The sequence below is a fragment of the Leptonychotes weddellii genome, chromosome 16, assembly GCF_054177405.1.
Source record: "Leptonychotes weddellii isolate Sample4059 chromosome 16, ASM5417740v2, whole genome shotgun sequence".
Classification (NCBI taxonomy): Eukaryota; Metazoa; Chordata; class Mammalia; order Carnivora; family Phocidae; genus Leptonychotes; species Leptonychotes weddellii.
This window is the reverse complement of record NC_138384.1, coordinates 4,738,072-4,760,627: the sequence shown is the minus strand read 5'-3', so window position 1 is coordinate 4,760,627 and position 22,556 is coordinate 4,738,072. Positions and strand designations below refer to the sequence as shown.

Genomic DNA, 22,556 nt, shown 5'->3' with positions numbered 1-22,556 from the left:
GCGCCTGGGTGGCTCAGTTGGTTAAGCGACTGCCTTCGGCTCAGGTCATGATCCTGGAGTCCCGGGATCGAGTCCCGCATCGGGCTCCCTGCTCGGCGGGGAGCCTGCTTCTCCCTCTGACCCTCCTCCCTCTCATGCTCTCTGTCTCTCATTCTCTCTGTCTCAAATAAATAAATAAAATCTTTAAAAAAAAAAAAAAAAAAGATTAAATAGAATTTTTTAAAAGGTTGTGAGGAAAAATATTACCTTAAAATTCTGGATGAAATGAAGACATTAAGGCAATAAAGTGAATCCTGATAGGAGGGACCCCAGCTTTAGCCATGTGTTACCTTACATTTCAAAAACCCATTTTCTTGCCTAAAATCTGGCCTGCTGCAGCTCAATTAAACAGCAGCTTGCCAGAAAAGTAGGGCAAAGTTGCCATGAAAATTGATGAGCAGGAGAAACCAAAGGATTAAAATAATCATAAGGTGGTTCTGTGGCCACCATCTCTTTATCAGTATAAAAATAAACCTTTGAAAACAGATGGGAGACAACCATTGCTCATCTTGTCATAACTTATTACATATTTGACTGTCAATTTATACTTAAAAAAACAACTAGCTGCAGGGAGGTAAGGTAAATTTGAGAAGAGAAGTCTATCACCTTTCAAACCGAGCCTATGGTACCCACGGCTGCACATAGATGCTTGTGGGTCCTGTTAAAGGAACGAGCAACTGTCTGAAATGCAAGATGTTCTCATTTGTAAGAACAGGGCTGTCTTCCTACTGGAAGGTACTTAATCAACTCAAATCTGCATCAGGAGTTTATACATCATGCCAGTTTGATTTTGCACTATTCTGGGGGGAGAAATCATTAGTCAGCTGAAATGCTCAGTGGTCAGCATACTGCATGATTTTGCCGTGACATCGTTGGTGGCCCCCAAAGCCCAACAACTAGGAAATGGGTTGCATTTTATTCTTTTTTTTTTTTTTAAAGATTTTATTTATTTATTTGAGAGAGAGAGAATGAGAGAGAGCACATGAGAGGGGGGAGGGTCAGAGGGAGAAGCAGACTCCCTGCCGAGCAGGGAGCCCGATGCGGGACTCGATCCCGGGACTCCAGGATCATGACCTGAGCCGAAGGCAGTCGCTTAACCGACTGAGCCACCCAGGCGCCCCGGGTTGCATTTTATTCTCATTGGCTGTTTTTTGTTTGTTTGTTTGTTTTTCCCTGCAGCTGTCCCTTTTTACTTTGGTGCACCCTCCAAATATGCTGTGCTAGTTGGGTATTTTAAATGGCAACCCCACATGAAAAATAAACTCTATTTTTAAAATTATACGATATTTTCTAGCTTGCATGTGAAGATCAATCCACTTATACCTCCTTACCAGTTGTCTATTGCTGTAAAATGAAAAACATCAAAACTTGGTGGCTTGAAACACAACCATTTATTTGCTCATAATTTTGCCAGTCGAGATGGGTTCAGTTGGATGGTTCTCTTGTTGGTACTGCCTGAGGTTTTCCACGTCGACATAGCTACTGTCATCTGGAAGCTCGACTGGGGCAGGATGATCCAAGGTGGCCTCAACTTACATGTCTGATGGTTAGCTGGGCGTGGCAGCCAGTGAGCATTAAATCCCAGACACATGGCTCCTCTAGCTGGACAGATATCTTCAAATGGCAGCCAGGCTCCAGGAGGACACGTTCCAATGCACAAGCACTTTCAAGCCTCTGCTTATACGTTTCCATGCATCCCACTGGCCACAGGAAGTCACATGGCTAAGCCCACAGTCAGTGCGGAAGGGACAATATGAGAGTGTGGTTACAAGGAGGTGTAATTCGCTGGGGCCACTAATGGTATAATCTGACTCCCTCAAAGGCTGTTCCTGGATTCAAGGCATTTGAAATGAGTGGAAACCAATCTAAATATTTGAAAATACATAAGGAACTGCCTGGATGTTTCTACTTTTCTCTAGAACAGTGTCATCTAGCTCTAGGCTAAAGCAACAAAACTTACTTTCTAGGGTAATACTATTTAATAAAATATACTTATTTGTTTTCTTCCATCTTTACTTCCTGCCTTTATCAGAGATTAGCTGTGGCTTGCATGGAACAGTAAACCCAAGCTCCAAACAAGATGGGATTTGACTTTTCTCTCATTTATTTCTTGCTTATGTAAACAAAGCTGGAGGGAGGCATTCTAGGCTTTCCTGGAAGCTCCATGGTCATCAGAGACTCAGGGACTCAGATCCCTTCTGTCTTTCCGCTCTATCTTCCGATCGTGGAGCTTCTATTCAAAGGGCCACCTCATGGTCCAAAAGGGCTGCTAAGACTATAGTCATCACATCTGCATTCCAGGTAGCAGGAAGTGAGGAAAGGGGGTGTTACAAAGTGCACATCTCATGGTTGAGGCCCCTTTAAGGAATCTTAACATGGAGTTTCACACACGATACCTGTAGTTATATCTCATTGTCTAACCCTTAGTCCATGGCCACACTAACTGCCAGAGAAGCTGAGATATCTAGTACTGAGCTAGTCAGCAGCGTGGCCAGCTAAAATCAGGAACAAAGGAAGAATGAGTACTAAACAGAAACTCATAGTTTGGGCCATTGTTCCTCTAGCAAAGCAGAGCTCAGATCCTGGCTCATGGGGTCATTAGCTTTGTGACCTTCTCAGTCCTGATTTCATCATCTGCACAATTGGCTCACCACATATATGACATGCCTCCCATGGTTCATATGGGATCGAGTAAGTTAATGCACGAAACGTACATCAGGTGATGTGCTATCATCATGTCTCTCCTGCTTCCTGTTTTGCTGGGTCCTGGGACCACAGGAGAGGACTTTCCTGTTCCAAAAGGGAGGTGGAAGGAAGAAGGGCAAACTTCATAACAGGTGCACCATTTTCTTAAGTTGGAATTTACCACCAACGGACACATCAACAACATTTAGCTCATGTCCTTGAGGAAAACAATTGGCTCTTCTGACAGTCAAGGTCAAAAGCTGAAAACTGATGAGCCAAAACCTGTTTTGTTTGGCCTTCTTGTCTCACTCAGTGATCTTTTATTTTTAAAAATTTGAACCGGTGTCCAATGTGTAAATATTTTGATAGTTTATATGCAAATTCAAATTCCCATCTTTTCTTGAAAAACCAAAAGATCTGGCCTCTCCAAACTCGCAGTTGAGAAATGCAGCAATTACCTTAAGCTAAAAGGGAGCTGCCCCTTAGGCAGGACACGGACCCTCCAGTTTTCCACAGACCACACCACTCCCAATTGTCTTGAAGTCACTTAATTCATGTTAGGTTACCCATGTGGGCATTGAGTGGGCATTTGAGCTTCTCCCTCCTGGCCCAGCTCCCTACCACACTCTGGGAATGGGGTCAGAGAGTCACACCCTCAAGGCCAATGGGACCGGGCTGCTGTCAGAGGAAAGGCTATAGGTCGTTGGCATCTTCATCAAAACTCTCATCATCAAGAACTTTCTGTATCTAATGCACAGCCTGATCGCCATATGCAAAATGTGAGAGGAATCTGTGCTGATGAATGACAGTCCCTAGATAATGGGGGGACAGAGGGAAAGGCCCCCCAGAGAAGCAACAGTGATGAAGCTAAGTCTCCCAGGCTTTGCCTTAGGTCTCAGGGACCTGCCCACTCTGAGCAGGGCTTTCTTTAATAGTCTCCACACCCAGAGCAGAAAGCCAACCTCTTTCTCCCACTCCACCTGCGAATGCTTGAGAGATAAGCAGAAAAACTTAAAGTGAATTATGAGGAGCAGCTTCCAATTGGACACCCCCTCAAATGAAGATAAAGCAGGTATGAAATGCTAATGTAGGTCAATGGGAAAATAAGACATTATTCATGATTCATTACATGGGTGACTTTCCAGGAATGCATGCACTGCAGAATGTGGGCTGCCTCTGGATACCTATCAAGTTGCTGTGGTTATCTTTTGTCAACTAATCATTTGACAGTTTCCCTATTAATTCCTGTGTATGTGGAAACATTGACAAGACCAGAGGAAGCTGATTCATGCATGCATGCGCTCAACAGAAGTTGCTAAGCTTGTCTGAGGGAAAAAAGGAGTTGTTTCCTTAGGAGAATTTAATTAATCCCCACTTCTGTAGATGCTGAGTGTGAGTCCTAGAACAAGTATGAGTTGCCCTGTTCGTGGTTGGGTCCCACAAGGTTTTGCTCAGCACCATCATGCACAGCAGTGAGTCCCCCCAGAATGGAGCTGCAAATTGCTGCAGTCAATAAAAATAACAATAAAATTTAACATCCCTTGAGTATTTCCCATCGCCCAGGCATTGGAGTTTATATTCATTAATTTGTACATTCTCAGTGGAGACAGTATCACCCCGAGGAGAAGAAAATTGGTGCTTGGGGGCACATTAAAAATATTGGATATTGCAATGGTTTGTGACCCTCCAAAGAGTCATAGTCCATGAGTAGATATACAGGACATCCATGGCAGGGTGGCGGGGGGGGCGGGCGGCAAGTAGGGAAAAAAATGTCTAAAAAGGCTCTGGAAGGGAGGGTTGGGTAATAAAAAAAAAAAAAGGTTGAGACACACTACATTAATACATTCAATGCTCATACAGCCCATTATGGGGGTTAGTTTTGTAAATGGAGAGGTTGAGGTTTGATGAAGCAAAGGAATTGACCTAAGGAGGCCCCGCTGGTAAATGGTGAGGCCAGGATCTAAAACCCCACCTCTAGCCCTGCTCCGCTTTGCATTTGCACACCTCCTTCTCTCTCCTCACCATTAAGGACTGGAGGGGACAGCTAGGCTGTGTCCCCCTGTGTGGTCAGTAAGCAATCCCAGAGTGGTGTGGCAGGGTGAGTGGGATGGGCACTGTGGCCTGTGTCACCAAAGTCACATTCGGCAACACTTCTCACGTGCGTACTCTGACACTCGTGGCCAGGAGATGTGTCTGTGTCTGCGAGCAAACTTGGCTGGTCGGTGACAAGCTCCTTCCGGTTTGCCCAGGACAGTCCTGGAATGCCCTCCGTCCCAGGTGGTATCAGAATGCACTACCTCCTCGTGTGACTTGGATGCTTTTTCAACGATGTGCCATTTTGTCACATCTCAGGGGCTCCCTTGGTGACGTCTGCCATCTCTGATCATCTTGGGTTTTGTATTACGCATCTTCCTGGAAAGCGTGCAGTGGCCCCAACCATGCTCTCAGAAATCTGGTGCCAAATACAGATCTGAATGTCCGTGTCTCAATATCCTATTTGCTTATGGGAATATGGTTTTTAAAAAAGGAGTCTGACAATTTTGATCCTGTGAAGAAGATGTTTGGGGATGAGGTCAGAGAAAATTCCAGAATAGAATAATTCTGTTGCCTATGGCCCAGGGTGAGCCACATTTCAGAGACTCCCACAGCTGAGACAGGTTGACCTTTCACTGAAGTCATAAGCAGCTCCTCACCTTGGGATCTGCTCTCCACTCCCCACGGGTATGGCTGTTCTCGAAGTCACAGGGAAGCCTAGTTTCCAACACCAGCACTTAAGGTTCTAACAACAGGTGGCACTTTCTTTAATCAGAGGTATGCAGCCAAGAGGAAGGGGCTATCTGACCCAGACTAAACAATCATAATTTTTTATCAGCCTGTCATGTCGGTGGCCATGTCCTTCAACCAAAGAAAATGACAGCCCTACTTGAGACTCTCAACTAGCAGCCTGTAATTCTTTTATTTGCTCTGGAAGGGCCGTTGCTAGTTCATCTGGGAGTGACAGGGTGATTATCATTTACTTTGACACTCAGGAGAATATTGTGATGGGGGTAAAGTCAGAAATGTGTTTCAGAGGACCCACACACATGGCTATCATATAATTATCTTTTCTCTGCCATCAGGAAGCACAGGTAGGCACAAGATAAGCATGGATGGGGAAGCCACTGGGCTGATGGAAATGAGCAAGCCCTTCTTCTGAGATCCAGGGTGTGGGCTCGGGCAAAGGGTAAGGCACAGTTGCCTATCTGCTGAATGTCAGCCTGCTGAATCCAATTCCGACAAGGGCCTCCAAGGAGCAAAAAAATGTTCAGAGGTGGTAGGGAAACATGCCTGGTGTGAAAAATGTCCAAACAATGTTGTCCACTCTTCTCAGTAACAAGTTCTTCATGGTTTCTGGTCAGTGCAAAATAAGACAAAGCTTGAGTGAACTGTAAGGATGCAATTCTACTCAACATTGATAAAGGACCTCCTCCATGTCAGATGCAGAGCTTATAAAGATGAACAAAACACAGCCTGTACCCTCCAAGAACTCAAATTTAGGACCAGGTGGCCCATCACATAAAGATGTTCTTAAAGTGAAGAAGTTCTATCAACAGAGAAGTTAGGGAAATGCTGCCAATTCTATTCTCTCTTGGAGATTTACAATATGCATTTGCTTACTAAGGACACTAAGAGGTCCTCCAGGATAGAAACTTGCTTAACTGTGGTTAGTGCATATTTCCCAACTTGGTTTCTCTGCTGATCCCATGGAACCAGAGTTCCTTGGATACAGTTTAGGAAACGCTGGTGTAGGAGGTTTATCTGACCATTGCAGAACCGAGAGGTATAAACATCATGATCCAGCCCCGAGGGGAGAGGCTGTCAAGAGCAGGGTGTTGGGCCCAGCAGATGGACTGGGACTCGGGATAGAACCTTGATTGTAGAGGAAAACTATAGAGTATCACACGGAGAGGCCATGTAGCCTACAGAATGTATGTGCTAGCATAGAGTTGTGATCTCCACAGTAGCTCCCCCTATGCGCAGGGTGGAAGGGAGAGGGTGAGGCAGGGCAACTCAGAGGCGATCGGCCCCTGGGCTCACCCTGCTGCAGCAGGTACCAGGTTCTGTGGACAGCTCGTCGTCTGAGGCCATCGCCTGCACTGTCATTATGGCTTAGAACCTGGAGCAGGTTTGATAAGAAAAGGCATCCTCCTCAAACACTAATGTGCAGGCACTGTACCAAGTTCTTTAATACAGTATCCCATGGAACCCTTACAGAGACCAAAGACGAAAGTGTCACTAATATCCTCTTGTTGCAGTTGGGGAAACCAAGGCTTGGGTAGGGCTGAATAAACTTGCCCGTGTTCACACAGCAAGACTTGAACCTCAGTGTGACCCCAGAGTCATTTCCTTCAATGCTACAAACCTATTTACATGACTTTGGCACCATTCAGTCTCCATGGAGGCTGGCCTCAGAAATCCTGTTCTGTACCCACATCTGGGCTAAGACAGAGGCAACGCATAAGACCAAGTTCATTTTCTCCTGACCCATTCATTAAAATAAAAAGCATTTTCTGGATAAACATGGGAATGAATATTCCAGGATCCCCTTTTGTCCTATCATGTTATGAAATCTGTTAACAATAATAATGCAAAAAGACATCATCAGTGACTTTCCTGGTGAAAAGTGAAAATTCCTTAGCCTCAGAGGTCTTATTTTCTTCCTCTCATCTTTTTCGTGCAAGCCGTGACACGTGCAAGTCGTGACGACTTCATTTTTATACTTTATTTTGCTTGTTCATCTCTGACTTCAATTAAAAGCAGATGAAGTAGGGCAGAGATTCCATCAGTCAAGAATTCATTAGATGTTAACAAAGTGCAAGGCATTGGGTCATGCACACTTAACCAGAGACCATTTCTTGTGGAATCGTTAGTGCCGAGACCTCCTTCATGCCTCTGGCCCCAAGGAGCTCACTTAGTACATCCGTGGTGAGTCTATAGGCCTGAAAGTTGCCTCTGATTTCTGACAGGATCCTCATGAGGGAATCCTGTTCTCCTAGACCAGGAAGGCAATTAAGTGTCACCCCCTCACACTAATGCTCCTAGACCGGGAGAGGCTGCCTAGACCATCAGGTTGAGAAAAGACCCTGATTCCATTGTGTGCCTCAATGGGAAACAAAGTGCCATATTGTTTGCTGATATTTTCCAAAGATAAGGGGCAAGACAAGGGGAATGCATAAGCCAAGCAGTATCTCTGCTCGTACTGGACCCCAAGGTTTGCCTTGTGACAATTTCACAAAGAAAGAGAGAAGGGCAAAGAAACATGGTAGGATAGAAAATGTGCCTGAAGCATCTGGCCTTGTGGCAACACTGAGACTGCTTTAGAAATCTATCCAAACGTAGGGTGGTCAGATCCCCTTGTTTGCCTGATCAATCAGACCTAATGGCTGATAATCTGATTCTGATTGTGGGAAAAAATAAAGTGCCTTTGATGGTCTGAGAAGCACTGTTATAGACAGGAAAGGAATACCAGGATGGCACCTGAGCCAGATGAATTTTTTGTTTCCTTAAAGTTCGATATTTTCTGCATGTGAATATTTCTGCTGGGAACTATAGGACTGTACTGCTTTCATCTCTTACCCATTAGTTCACATTTTGTGGGTCCAGAACGGGTCAGAATCCACAGGTGGGCCCTTTATTCTTAGAAGAGTAAACTACAATGAGAAATCATAGTTGGGCAGGTTGCTCTGAGCCAAATACGATAGCTCATAATTGTCAAGACCAGCAGGCAAATGTGCTTGATTCTGCTCTAGCCCATGCTTCTGTTGGGTTTGTAAAATCAATACAGGGAAAACTCACTAAAGTGGAGCAGGGGAGGCTGGCAAGGGGAAAGTTGCAAAGGGGAGTGCACCACTCCATGTCAATTACAAGGAGAATTGTCAATTACAGCCCAAGAGAAGAATCATCAACAAGAAAGAATCATCAATTACAGGTCCCAACAGGGAAGGATGTACATTGCTTCTAATACATGAAATCGACCACCCCTACAACTCAGCCAATGAGAAACTGTCATCACTTTGAACTCTTACTTTCCTCCAGTGGACTTTCCTCCAAAACAACCCCTCCCAACTTCTTCCTTCATGATAAAATAAGGGTACTCTCCTTTGTTTGTTGGACTGCCTATGGCTTTGCAGTAGTTTGCAGGTCCTCAGTTGCAGTTCTCTGCTATTCTTGAATAACCCATTTTGCTGGTAAGATAACTGGCTATTTTTTTTAGGTTAACAGTATTTATGATTATGACCCTTTTGTATTAAAATTTAATCACAAAAGCAGTACATTCTCCTTGTAAAAATGATCAGAATAGTATTGATTGGGCCAAAGTCTTACCTCCTCCTCATCATCCTTAATCCCAATCCCCTTTGTGGTTACCCAGATATAGCCACTATTGGGGAGGAAAATTTTTTCCTCTGCCCTTGAAGATTCTTCTGCTCGTCTGAGAATCAAATTGACATGAGATAGCTTAATAGGAGAAAATCAAACAAAAGTTTAACAACCTGTATACCTCCTATATACATGGGAGAGATCCAGGCAAATGGAGTAATTTCCTGAAAGGGCTAAAGCCATCACCTTAAATACCATCTTCAGCTAAAGATGGGGGAGGGGTCAGTTATGGGAGGTGACCAGGAAAAGTACAGTCAACAGGGTAGGGTTGTTATGCAGATTTAAATCCGGCCTTCTGCACTGATAACAGTTTCTAGAGATTTAGATTCATCTTCCTATTATTGATACAGTGGGGGAGATACCCTCACAAATGGAGATTTCCCTCATAGATGTAAATGTTTCTTACAAAAGGGGTAACTTCCACTTGATTTTCAGACCTTCCCTTTGTGTCTGCAGTTTCTTAAAAATAACCAGCTTAAAATAATCAATATGCCAAAGAGGCATATCTTGAGATGGCAAGATTTGCTCCCCTACACCACCATAACCAATCTGAAATTCACTTTTCTAGACCTGCTTTGTTTTTATGGACATAAACTGTACCTGCAAAATATATGTATAAAGTATTGTGGCATTTTCTGTGTGCAAGCAGGTTCACAAAAATGATACCATACTATGGATAACATTCTTCAACCTGATAATTTCACATAACACTCTATCTTGGAGAGCCTTCCATGCTAGAACACATTAGACCTACAATCTTTTTCAAACTGCTACAAAATTTTTCATAGTGTGGGGAATCCCATCATGTTAGCAATTCCTCTGTTGTTTAGAGAGTCAGATTGTTTCCAAATCTTTCCCCATGATGGATAGTCCTATGGGGAACATCCTTGGGGGAACCCGTTATTGACACATGTAAGTGTTTCTTGATGGTAGATGCCAAATGGGTGACTGTATTTTTTTTTTTACTAGTTGTTGCTCAATTGTCCCCAAAAGTGGCTAACACCAATTCTTCATCACATCAGCTGTGTGTGAGCAAGACCCAGTATCTGACATCCTTATCAACCGTTGACATAACCAAGTAGTCCACATCACCTTCATCTCTACATTGTCTTTGTATCTTAAGTGCCTACAGCAGTGTGGCTGTCACACAGTGGGGGCTCAAAGAATATTTGTTCATGTTTCCATATTTTCCTATGGAGAGCCCTCTCCTTCACCTTGCTTACACCTACTCACCTCTTAGATGTCTGCACCAGGGACCTTTCCTGAACCCAAGGTTAGATGAGGTTGTTCACCTGTGTATTCATAATGCTCTCTCTCAATGCACTTGTTATGGTTTATTATTTTTTATATGCTGTCTCTCTTACTAATCTCTGACCTGCTGAACACCAGAGAATGCCTTTGCCCCCTTCTGTGTCTTCATCACCAGACCCGGGCCCCACATGTAGTAGGCATTCAATAAGAGCTTTTAAAATAAAGGCCATTGTCAAGCAGCCACATCCACAATTGAATGAGAGCCCATGCAAATAAACAGCATATCAGCAGAAGGAAAAATTAAGCTGTCAGTCTGCTGAACAGCAAAGATTTCTTTTCTTTATTTCAGGCCTTTTAATGTGACAGAAGGAGGAGGGCGAGCAAAAGAAAAGCAAAAATATAACAGGGCTCTGGAAATGCTTTCTGTTTTAATGTGGAAATCGACTGGCACATCAGTCCATGGCCATTGCCAGGGAGAGGGCATCTTGGCCCTTCACTGTCCCCTGAGTGACCATCTCCCGCCCTTCTGTCCTGTCCCCTCAGGGACCACGGTGTTGCGGATGACAGCCTTTGATGCGGACGACCCGGCCACAGATAATGCCCTCCTGCGGTACAATATCCGACAACAGACACCTGACAAGCCGTCTCCAAACATGTTCTACATCGATCCTGAAAAAGGGGACATCGTCACTGTCGTGTCACCTGCCTTGCTGGACCGGGAGGTGAGCTGAAAGATACACATCTTCTTTTTCATGAAAATCGAGCATGGCTTTCACAGGAGGGAAGATATGGGGCTTCAGGCAAAGGCACTTTATATGGAGTGACATGAAATGTTTACCCATGGTTGGGTAGGGAACTCTATAAAGGGAATTGCGGACCCCAAAAACACACTCTATAAAAGGCCACATCCTTAGGAATTATTTGTAGTCATTCAACCCGATGCCTCTGTTTCCTCACCAAGCACTTATTCATGAGCTCTTGTGATGGGACTTTAGCTCTCCTTACCCATCAGCCAGAGGGAGGGGATGGGACGAAGGAAGGAAAGGCAAGCAGGAAGGTAGAACAGGGGCAAAGGGGAGGGAGGTGGCTTTGTGTTTGCTCACAGAGACAGGTGGCTTTGACTTCTCTTCTTTCCCAAACCCTCTGCTGTGTGTGCCACTGTTTTCCCCAGAAACTCTCCTGCTTCAACCTTAGGCTGGCACTGGGAACCCTCACCCATTTTGTAGGTCAGGTGACACACAGAGGTGACCCAGGGACTTCAGTCAGTCCACACTCTTGCTCTTTGTTTTTGCCTAGGGTGCTTTCAAGTTTTCCCATTAGTTGCCATGTGAAAATGTTTAGATTTCATATTTGTTTTAAAAAAAATTCCAACTTCCAACCTTCCTGAAAGTCACAAATTTTGGACATTTTAGCCCAGTTTCCACATATGGACAATCAGTTACATGAGATGTGACAGTCAGATGGAGCTGATGGTCCCAGTCCCATGTACCTGGGTCATGTGTTCCTGCCCCGCTTATGTCCCCCAGTGTGTGCCCCCTGGACCTGGCCCTTCTTCTGAGCTCCAGGTCACACTCTGCAACTCCCCACAGGGCTCAGTAGGAGAGACTCTTGGCCCGTCAAACACAGTTTATTAAACCAACTTAGGGATTCCCCTCTGTCCCTCACCCCCTCCATCCACCCCAAGTCTGCTCCTTTCCTGGGATTCTTTGTTCCCAACATGACATCATCCCACAGACATGACCCCTGCCATCACCCTTGACCTGCAAGCACCACCCGCCCCACAGTAACTGCTGGGTTTCCCTAATGGACTCCATGCCTTTTCCCCTCATGTCTTTGATTAAACAAATCCTTGGGTCAGAAATGCCTTCTCCTCTCCTTTCTGACTCTCCACGCTATAGCTTCTCGCAAGAATCTAGGTTAGAGCCACTGCCTTTAAGAAGAGGCTTCCTGAGAGGAAGCCTGGGTGGCTTAGTCGGTTGAGCATCCAACTCTTGATTTTGGCTCAGGTCATGATCTAAAGGGTCATGAGATCAAGCCCCATGTTGGGCTCCACGCTGGATGTGGAGTCTGCTTGAAATTCTCTCTTTTCCTCTCTCTTTGCCCCTCCTCACTTGCTCTGTCTCTCTCTGTCTCTTAAAAAAAAAAAAAAAGAAAAGAAAAAGAAGAGTCTTCCTGAGACCTGAGTCTTCCACCGCCTTGGTGTTCCCCCAGCTTCAGACTGCACTTACCTGTAGCCATTGTACGCATATGCTCCGTTAAGCTGTCATGGGTCTCCTTAAAGAATATCCCCTTCCTCTGGGTCTAGATGTATATTGCCCAACACAGTAACCGCTGGTCACATGCAGTTATTTAAATTTTAATTTACATTCATTGAAATGAAAATGTAAACATGTATCAGCCAGGACAGACATAGAATATTGTCACCATCACAGAAAGTTCTGGTGGGCAATGTTGACCTTGACTACACGGCTATGGAGAACAGAGACTGTGATCCTTTGCGTGTCTGGAGCTCCAATGCCTACTAGCACACTTAGGGCACTCCTGAAAATCTGCAGTATACGTTTTTGGGGGTACAGGCAAGAATGAGTTGGATGTGACACTAAGATTCTGCACTCCGGGGGTGGGAATCCATAGCTAGGAATGGGAATTCCTGGAAGGGAGGAAGAGAATGATGAGGATCTGCATCAAAACCGCGGCTGTCACTTGGAAAATGTGATTGTGGCTAGCTAAAAATAAGAAAGCGGGGAGAAAAGGAACATACTGAGTCCACTTCCTCCATGTTGTGTCCTGTTCTCTTTCCAGCCCCATTTTTATGACGGCTCAATGCTGTATTATCTCCTGCGGAGGCAAGGAATGACTTTCCACCTCTGTTTATTCCCTGCCAGCATGCATGTGCACGTGCGTGTGGACACTCACATGCGCACACATGCACACAGCAGTTTTCCCAATTCTCCCAGAGGTACTTGCAAATTTTTACAAGGCAAAGTCGAAATGCAGTGATTTCTCTGGCTCAGCTTCTCTTCCTACTGACAGAAATGTTTTGTAAGTCTCTATTTATAAACCGAAGGGATAATATAATGGATTATTCCATTTTTAAGGGTTATTTTGGGGACAGATGTGTTTTAAGCTCATGATCTCTTCATTTGGGTTTTTGTTAACTCCCAATAAGCATGTAATTATGGGAGTTGAATTAAGCGTTTCTGGCCACAGTACATAAACAGCTCCCTCCAAAAAAGATAAACACAATTTAACCGAAATTAGAAAATCAATGAAAATGAATAAAGAGTGTCACTTCTCTGTAAGGGTTTCCAGAGTTCACTGCTGACCCAGGCAACATCAGTGTGATCTGAAGGAAAGAAACGTCTCTGAATGTAGGCAAGCCTTGTCTATTTACTAGTGCTGCTGTAAGCTTCTCCAGCAACTTTGCTGAAAGGCTGAAACGTGCCTCCACGTTCCCCATCTTTAAAGGGACAGAGCTTGCACATCAGACTTCTAACCTCACTACCCCTTTCCTGTGATCAAGTGCCCAGGATGGGCTCCCACAGCAGGCTTATGGAATCGTTTGTCATTATTTCCAGAGAACTTCTGAGTAGGCGTCCTGTCCTGGGTGAGGTTTTCAAGTCTACTTCTAGACCATCTGAGCAGCCCATTGAAAACATGATCACACCATTTATTTTTAAGACAATATTCCACTGGGACACCTGCAAAGCTTGATAGGATTCAAACCGATTGTTGTTTTGTTACTGTGGCTTTGGGCCCGGGATCTCAAACAGTATGTTTACGCGTGGAATACTGTGGGTGTAAACAGATAGGTCGGGAAGTCCTTCCAGAGCCAGGGCCCCTGTGATTAAATAAATAGTGTGCTCTTGTTTGGCCCCACCTGGTTGGGAGTGGAGGCTCTGGAAGGCTCCTGGTTGGCACAGTGAGCTCAGTTGATAGGACATAAATTTTTCACCTTGATTTTCCATTTAGTTCCTTTCCTTTAATGAGTACGTCCCCAGGGAGGACCCTGGAAGGTGAGGTAAAACTTCAGGGGAGGCCAAGGGCACTGTTGTCTTTGAACCCACCTTTCCCACATTTACTTCAGCATAGAGCGTGTCAGGGAGGATAGTCAAGGACGCTGGCAAATGATCTTCTTTTTTTTTTTTAATTTTTTTTTTTAAGATTTTTTATTTATTTATTTGAGAGAGAGAGAATGAGAGAGAACACATGAGAGGGGGGAGGGTCAGAGGGAGAAGCAGACCCCCCGCCGAGCAGGGAGCCCGATGCGGGACTCGATCCCGGGACTCCAGGATCATGACCTGAGCCGAAGGCAGTCGCTTAACCGACTGAGCCACCCAGGCGCCCTGGCAAATGATCTTTAACGTCACCATCTTGGTCATTGCCTTTTCTTCCCACCTCACGTCTCAGGATGTCTCCAGTAGGGCCAACTGAGGCCAGTGCCCTCACTCAACTGAGCGCCTCCCCACACTCTGAGGAGGAAAGGGATTGTGTCCATCTTGTCCCCTGCCACATTCCCAGTCCTTAGCACATGAGAGATGCCCAACAAATATTTATTGAGCAATAAAGGGCAGGAAGGGTGTGAGGGAGAGAGGCAGGCATGTGTGGCATCTCTCTGTGTGTGTGCAGGCTGCTGTGTGGCATGGTCATTGCTGTTCATTTCCTGCTGCGTTCGGGGTGGTGCAGCCTCTGGACCCACCGCGCATGCCCAGAGCCTGGAGTGAGCCCACCTGTTGCTCACCTGCTTTGGGTCATGCGAAAATGCTAGAAGGCAACTCACCCACTGTCTCCATCTTCTCAGGACCCATAATTGACCCCCTCCTTTTCCTCCTAACCATGAGCGGCAGTTGACTTGGCTTCTGGTTCGACGGGCCACCCTTGCCAAATAGATGCCATTGGATTTGGTGGATCTGTTCTGCCTGGTCTCCGCATGGTGAGAAATGGAGTCAACTAGGACAGAGGTTCTCAAACTTGGCTGAGGAGCTTTAGAAATCAGAGTGCTCCAGCAGAAGCCTAGAGCCACAAAATGAGAGTCTCTGGTAGTAGAACACAGTCATCAGCAGTTTTTAAAAAAATCCCAAGTGATTCAAATGTACAGCAAGGTGAAGAATCCTTGCCTTTGGAGACCATGTTTCAGTGTATGACTTAGAGGAGGGGCCTGACCCCATCGTTTGTTATTCCACCTAGCTGAGCATATTCGTTTCCCAGGATGGCTATAACAAAGTACCATAAACCAGGGGGCTTAAAACAACAGAAATTCATTCTCTCACAGTTCTGGAGGCCAGAAGTCTGAAATCAGGGTGTTGGCAGGGCCAGCCTCCCTTTGAAGTCTCTAGGGGAGGATCCTTCCTTGCCTCTTCCAGCTTCTGGTGGTTGCTAGCAATCCTTAGCTTTCCTTGGCTTATAGACACATGCCTCCAATCCCCACCTTCATCCTTGCATGTCCTTCTTCTGACTGTGTGCTTTCATATTATCTTCCCTCTGCTCATGCCTGTGTCTTCTCATAAGACACCAGTCATACTGGATTAGGACCCACCTTAATGACCTCATCTTTACTTGGTTATATTTGAAAAGACACTATTTTCAAATAAGGTCAAATGCATGGGTACAAGGGGTCAGGACTTAAACATATCTTTTTAGGGGACCCAGTTCAACCCATAACAGTGAGTTATTTGGCCACTCCTTGCCTGAGTTACTCATCTATGAATAATAGCACCTACCTCAAATGGGTTGGTGAGGATCAGATGTGTCAAAGTACATAAAGTACATTGTCTGTTCTAAAGACGAGCTAACATAACCATCATTATTGGTTGTAGCAGTGAATTGTAAAGGTGGGTAATGAGTTCCCCACTGTGGGGTGTATTCGAACAGACTGCCCTTGGTAGGACGTCATAGAAGGGATCCAGTTAATCAGTAAAGGTTATATCCTTAATGTCTTTCCCAACCTTGAGGCTATAGTTACTGAAAACATTTATCGAATATCTTCAAGGTGCGATTTGCTCTGCAGGATGCTGCCTGCGAGAGTCAGTTTCCTACCTGGCCAGCTATGTGACCATGGGCAAGTCATTTAACCCTTCTGAGTCCCATTTCCTCATCAGCAATGACTATGATAATGACATTTGCACCACCAACTCTATCACCTCTTCAAGATGTGCATGACTTCCTCCAGTTTTGCAAACAGGAAACCATTGTCCAAACGCAGCTATTCCCCACGTCACACTTTCTGTGGCTGCTGAGAACCGAGGCCCCAGTTCCCATCAGCTACCGCTGAGAGCTTGACTGTTGTTTCTACCCACATGTTGCCGATACAAAGACTCTTTCCAAACTGTGCAGACCATATTCGCTTTATCCTGTGAGTCAGACCTCTCCAGTTTTCCCGATGTTGGGCTGGGTTTTGCAAATCCTCAGATTCGCAGCTGAATTATGAAAGCAGCTACAGTGACCATGTATACGTCCTTCCGTTTTCATAAGCTCGGTGTGAATAGACATCAGATTTCACCTGGAAACGTGCATTTTCCAGTACAAGCTCTTCTGTTTACTTTTTCTGAAACCATGTCAAATATAAACTACCCGGAGAAAGAGATCTTGGATCTTTGTCCCATCTCTGTATTCTCATTGCCAAGCTTAGAGCCAGGTAAATAATAGGCACTCGGTAAAGATTTGTTGGATGGATGGATGGGTGGGTGGATGGATGGATGGATGATGGAAGATTGGATGTATAACCTATGTTCCTTCAGTTTGTATTTATGAGTAAATAGCTTACAGATGATCTCAGAATTTACTGCAAGATCCACACCCTAGCATGGGTATACAAACAGAGGAAATGATTTTATTTTCGTTGAGAGCTTGGTCTTGCCCTTGTGTAATCATCCAATAATCTAATTTATTCACCTTCTACCTACCTTGTGTCAGGACTGCACTAGGCTCTAAGAAATACCCTGGTGAATAGGATGGGCGTGAGGATCTGTGTCTCTTGCTTAAATGTTTGGGGAAACATTTGGAGAAAATAAGAGCCATATATCCTACTGAACGAAATTGGGTTCATCTGGGGCACTGTTTTATTCTTTTCCATAACCATACTCAGCCCCTCATTCTGACAGCTCTGTCTATGTTTTTAAACTATGTCTGGCTGCACTACAAAATAAAATCAGATAAAGGTCCCTAACGTTTGATAAATGCCTTATTTAGTTGATCATCTTGGCTGGGAGACTGAAATTCATCAGCTGAAATCTGCCAACTTTTCTGAACACAGCCACAATTTGAAACCACTCAGTAGCTAACGGTCAGTGGGGGGAGGGGGGTTCTTTTTGGTTTCCTCCTTCTCCTCCTCTTCCTTTTTTCCTTTTCCCCTTTCTCTCCTCCTCCTCCCCTCCTTCTCCTCTACCTCTCCCTCCTCCTTCTCCCCCTCTTCCTCCTGGTCCTCCTCCTCTACTTCTTTCTCTTCCTCCTCTTCCTCTTTTTTTTTAACAAACAGAAACATTTTGCAAAAGAGGCTCTTGAAGTATCTATCTTAACACTTGCATAGTGAGAGTATCATTAGTCTTTTTAAGGAGATTGAGCACTTTTCTATCTTTGAATTCCCCTTCAGCCTAATATGTATTATCCTCCAGATGATCTAAGGAAAGTGGTAGCCTACCCATAAAAATGTACATACAGTAAGAGATACTAGAACTGTGAATGTAATTTATTTTCCATTTTCAGCTGGTAAAAGATTTTCTGAAACTTTATAATGCCCCCAATTTTTAGGCCAAAAGGGAAAACAGAATTTCTTCCTTCTTTCCATGGTAAGTGTCACATAAGACTTATTTTTAGATTTATGCGCATGTATTTGCTATGAGAGATTCAGGAGTCCTTGATTATGTCAGAGAAAACCCAAGAACATGGGAGAGCATCCTGTGCAAAATAGCCAATGAAACTGGACATGTGGCTGCAAGTCTAAAGAGAACTATGTGCTTGGTCAAGATGATCCGAGCTGAAATATTGTCACGTAGACCACGTCCCCAGAAACATAGTAAAGGAATCTGTGAAAATGATGATATTAAGTCAAGCTGCCTAAAACTAAAGGAATAATCATAAGGGGTAGCATCTCTCCCGTGCCTTGAATGAAAGAAATAACCGTCATTCTATCAGGAAAATAAATGTTTTCAGTCCACTTTGATCTAATGCTAATACTTTTCTCGTTATCATCATGTTTAAAACATTGGCAGTAATTACACACAATTCAGTCATGCTGTCAGGAATATTCTCCTTCTTTATTTCAGTGGGTGGGACCAGAATTATTTAGATAACAGCATCCTCCCCATTTCTGTGAGCTATTTACTCATAAATATTTTTGTTGGGATAATTTTCTCCATTTTTTTTAATCACTTGCTGCTGAGAACATAGAGGGGGGAAAATGTAGATGTAAATAAATTGTCTTATTATTTTTAAAATAACACATTATCCTTGCAAATGAAACACAGATGGTGAACCACCCTATGTGAGTCACACTTGCTCTGTTGTGTCAGCAAATAAAATGAGGCATGATGCTAGCAAAGCCCCCGGGGTCTGAAACCTCAGTTGCAGACGTGCCAGCCCTCTGCTGATGGCAGAGGGCCTGGAGGTGGCGAGGGCAGGGCTTTCCTTTGTGGCCTCCGGCACGTCCCCACTCTGGATCGACTCTAGCAGGAGACCGTGGGGAATCTCCACTCTGCTAGTGCCCCTAAGCATTTCCCTTCCTCCTCCAAGGTTGACCTATCCACCCATGAAAGCAAAGGCTATTTCCGGTCGCCCAGTAGGACCCCAGCCTGGCTGAAATCTGGTCTGAGAGTCATGGATCTAGGGCAGGGGAGCCAACCTCAGAGTCTCTGGATTCATAACCCACCTGCACCCCTCATCAGCTGTGAGAACTGGGCAGGTCAGTTAGCCTGTCCAAGCCTGGATTCTTCATCTGCCACAATGAGGATAATCAGAGTCCCCACCTCCTAGGCTTAGCAGGATGATCAAGTAAGACATGTCAAGCACTTAATACCCTGTAAATATCAGTGGATATTAGTTATTTTCATGATGGACAATGAGATTGAAGAAGCAGCGTGGAGAGGGGATTTCTTCCTCAAGCAGGGAGCCCATTTACACTCTGGCCACACAGCAGGGAGCCTGGCAGGCTTAGAAAGTTCAGCGAAACACTGAGGTAGTCCACATACCACAATCCAGCGACAAATGCTGACGCATAAGTATCGAGTACCCATCAATGTTTGCTGAGTCCATGACAGAGGCTGGGCATCAGGGACACAGAGACCGCGCTGCCTAGCTGAGCCGGCAGCAGCAAACGCACAGGAAGGTGTGCTGTTTGAACTAAGCCTTGATGGGTGGATGGAAGGCTGCTGTGAAGGAGTTGTGGGAAGGGCATCAAGGGAAGGGAACAGCGTGAGCAAAGGTGCGGCACGTTCATACATTACTTGAAGAGAGATGGGGAGTTGAGGGTGTCCCGGGGAGATCCCAGACAAGGGCCGGGAGTCGGTACAAGATTGTCAAGGGCTTCGAATGTCATCCTAAGGATTACGGATGTATCCTAATGTAAATGCAATACCACCGACCATATTTAAACATTAAACACAGCTCCGTTCAACACGGCGCTCTCAGAGCTGGGACTCGGAATGCTGGCAAGCTGGAGGGGGGACAATCAGCAGTAAAGCAGAGGCATTTTGGAGGCAGCTCTCAAATCCTTGGTGAACAATGAGTAGCTGATTTCTAGTTTTCTCAAGGGGAGAGACAAGGAGCTACCACTTGAATCCATATTCTGCAGGTTGTTAATAACTGAATAAACAACAGCCTATCTTGTGTCTCTGTTCTTGTGCATCTTAGAGTATTAGACAATCGGTAGTTGCTTGGCGCATGTTGAATCAAGAGACACTTAGCTTTGTCATTAACAGAGATTCATCTTTTTGTATTTGACAAATGTGTAATTCTCTGAACTTTATCTTCTTTTCTCTCTTCTTTTAATATGGTAAAAATAACTTAAAATGCAGGACGATGATGAATTTAGAGTATTTCTGTTTTTCTATCATTTTAAATCTCTCCATCTTACTTTATGTGAAGTACCCTAAAAACTGAAGAACTTTTTCTTTTGGGGGAACAGTTCTTTTAGAGAGCATATATTTCTTGGGGCACCTGGGTGGCTCAGTGGGTTGAGCGTCTGACTCTTGATTTTGGCTCAGGTCATGATCTCAGGGTCGTGGGATTGAGCCCTGCATTGGGCTCTGCTCTCAGGGGGGAGTCTGCTGGAGAGTCTATCCCTCTCCCTTTGCCCCTCCCCCTCCACATGCTCGCTCTCCCTCTCTCTCTCTCTCAAAACAAATAGAGAGTATGTATTTTTCTTAATCAGCCAAGAACTATGATTAGCCTGGTAAGGCACATTTTACTTCACAGATACATTTTCTAGTCACTGTACTTCAATAACATCGCTCTAAATCTCATCCCCGGTTGAACAGGTACACCCCAGTTTAGAAAGAATGTCTAGTTCCATCCTGGCTTTGGACCAGTGGAGAAAATAGGGGAAAGCTTTGCTTCTCACCACGTTGGGAACAGTCATTTAAGGGAAGAAAAGTGGGTGGAGAGTCTTTGGAAAGCAGCTCTTTCAAACCTGCCTTTACTATGCTTGGTTCCTAGCCAGGACCTAGGGGAGGACGGCGGCTCTGAGTGCTTTCATTGCAAAGTGTCGTCAGGGAAGATGACCAGAAGCTACAAGGCTGAGATTAAGGCAAGCTAGCAATAGACCACTTCAAGACATGATGGCATCTCAAAGTGCCTGGGACCCATATTTCAGTTTTGTTGAAGGAGGGATCCCATTTGCTATATTTTTCCAGAGGATAGAAGTTTGCTGGTAATGTGACTTGGTGTCCTAAAGGCATGGCCAACTTTATTGGATATATGGTGCTGTGCTGTCACATTCAACAATGAAGGGACTTCAATGTATAGGAACATCTATTAAGTTTGAGGTTGGAAATTTTCTCTTTAAGGGCCAGATACTAAATATTTTAAGTTTTGTGGACTAAGAAGCAAAATTGAGAATATATGTAGATACTTATATAACCATTTAAAGTGTAATCATTAAAAAATATAAAAAGCATTTTTAGCTCATGAGCCATAGAAAAACAGATGGTGGGCTGGCTTTGGCCTGTGGGCCATCATTGTTCTATCAAACTCTTGGTCAGAATGGTCAGTTAGTACAAGTTTCATCTACTGGTTGTTGCACGTATTCACGTGTCAATATCCACCCTCAAAATACTGAACCCACTTACTAATCATCACCTTGGGGTTGGATTCTAGGTTCAGGAATTAGGTCATGAATGATGGGCCTGATCTCATTTTTCTGTAACAACCATCCCATTTCCCCATGATTACAAACAGATCATTTCAGACGCTTGTTAATTAATTCTAAACTCAAAATTTGGTTTCAATAATTAAAACAATGAGTTTGGTCAAAAAATAGTAAAACAGACACAAACTAAATACTGGATGAAACCATTTTCAGTGACTCTCTTGGTCACATCAGAGCCCCAAGAGCAGGAAGACCAGGGGAAGAGAGGACCCAGAGGTGGGAGGGAGGCCTTCCAGAGAGGGAGCTCTTCTTTGAGCTGAGTGGGTACAGAGATGGGGACACCTGACATCACTGAGATGTGAATCTATATCAGCCTGTCCCTAAAGTTCATGCATTTTCCCCCATTATAGGAATCAATATTATTGGTTATTTATTTGGATGATACTTTCTTTTTATTTTATTTTTTTTATGTTATGTTAGTCACCATACAGTACATCATTAGTTTTTGATGTAGTGTTCCATGATTCATTGTGTGTAACACCCAGTGCTCCATGCAATATGTGCCCTCCTTAATACCCATCACCGTGCTAACCCATCCCCCCAAACCTCTCCCCTCTAAAACCCTCAGTTTATTTCTCGGAGTCCTTAGTCTCTCATGGTTCGTCTCCCCCTCTGGTTTCCTCCCCTTCATTTTTCCCTTCCTTCTCCTAATGTCCTCCATGCTATTCCTTATGTTCCACAAATAATTGAAACCATACGATAATTGACTTTCTCTGCTTGATTTATTTCACTTAGCATATTCCCTCCAGCCCCATCCATGTTGATGTAAAGGTTGGGTATTCATCCTTTCTGATGGCTGAGTAAT

At 44.5% G+C, this 22,556-nt stretch overlaps 1 protein-coding gene across 3 annotated transcripts in view; it reads left to right on the top strand.

Annotated features, from left to right (window-relative positions):
* The window catches only part of CDH13 (cadherin 13), a 1,287,326-nt gene that overhangs the window by 1,050,122 nt on the left and 214,648 nt on the right, over window positions 1-22,556 (top strand). For all 3 annotated transcript variants that reach the window (XM_081807354.1, XM_081807356.1, XM_081807355.1), the window contains one exon: window positions 10,936-11,114. In XM_081807354.1, the coding sequence (XP_081663480.1) occupies window positions 10,936-11,114 (179 nt within the window). The remainder of the gene's footprint in view (window positions 1-10,935; window positions 11,115-22,556) is intronic.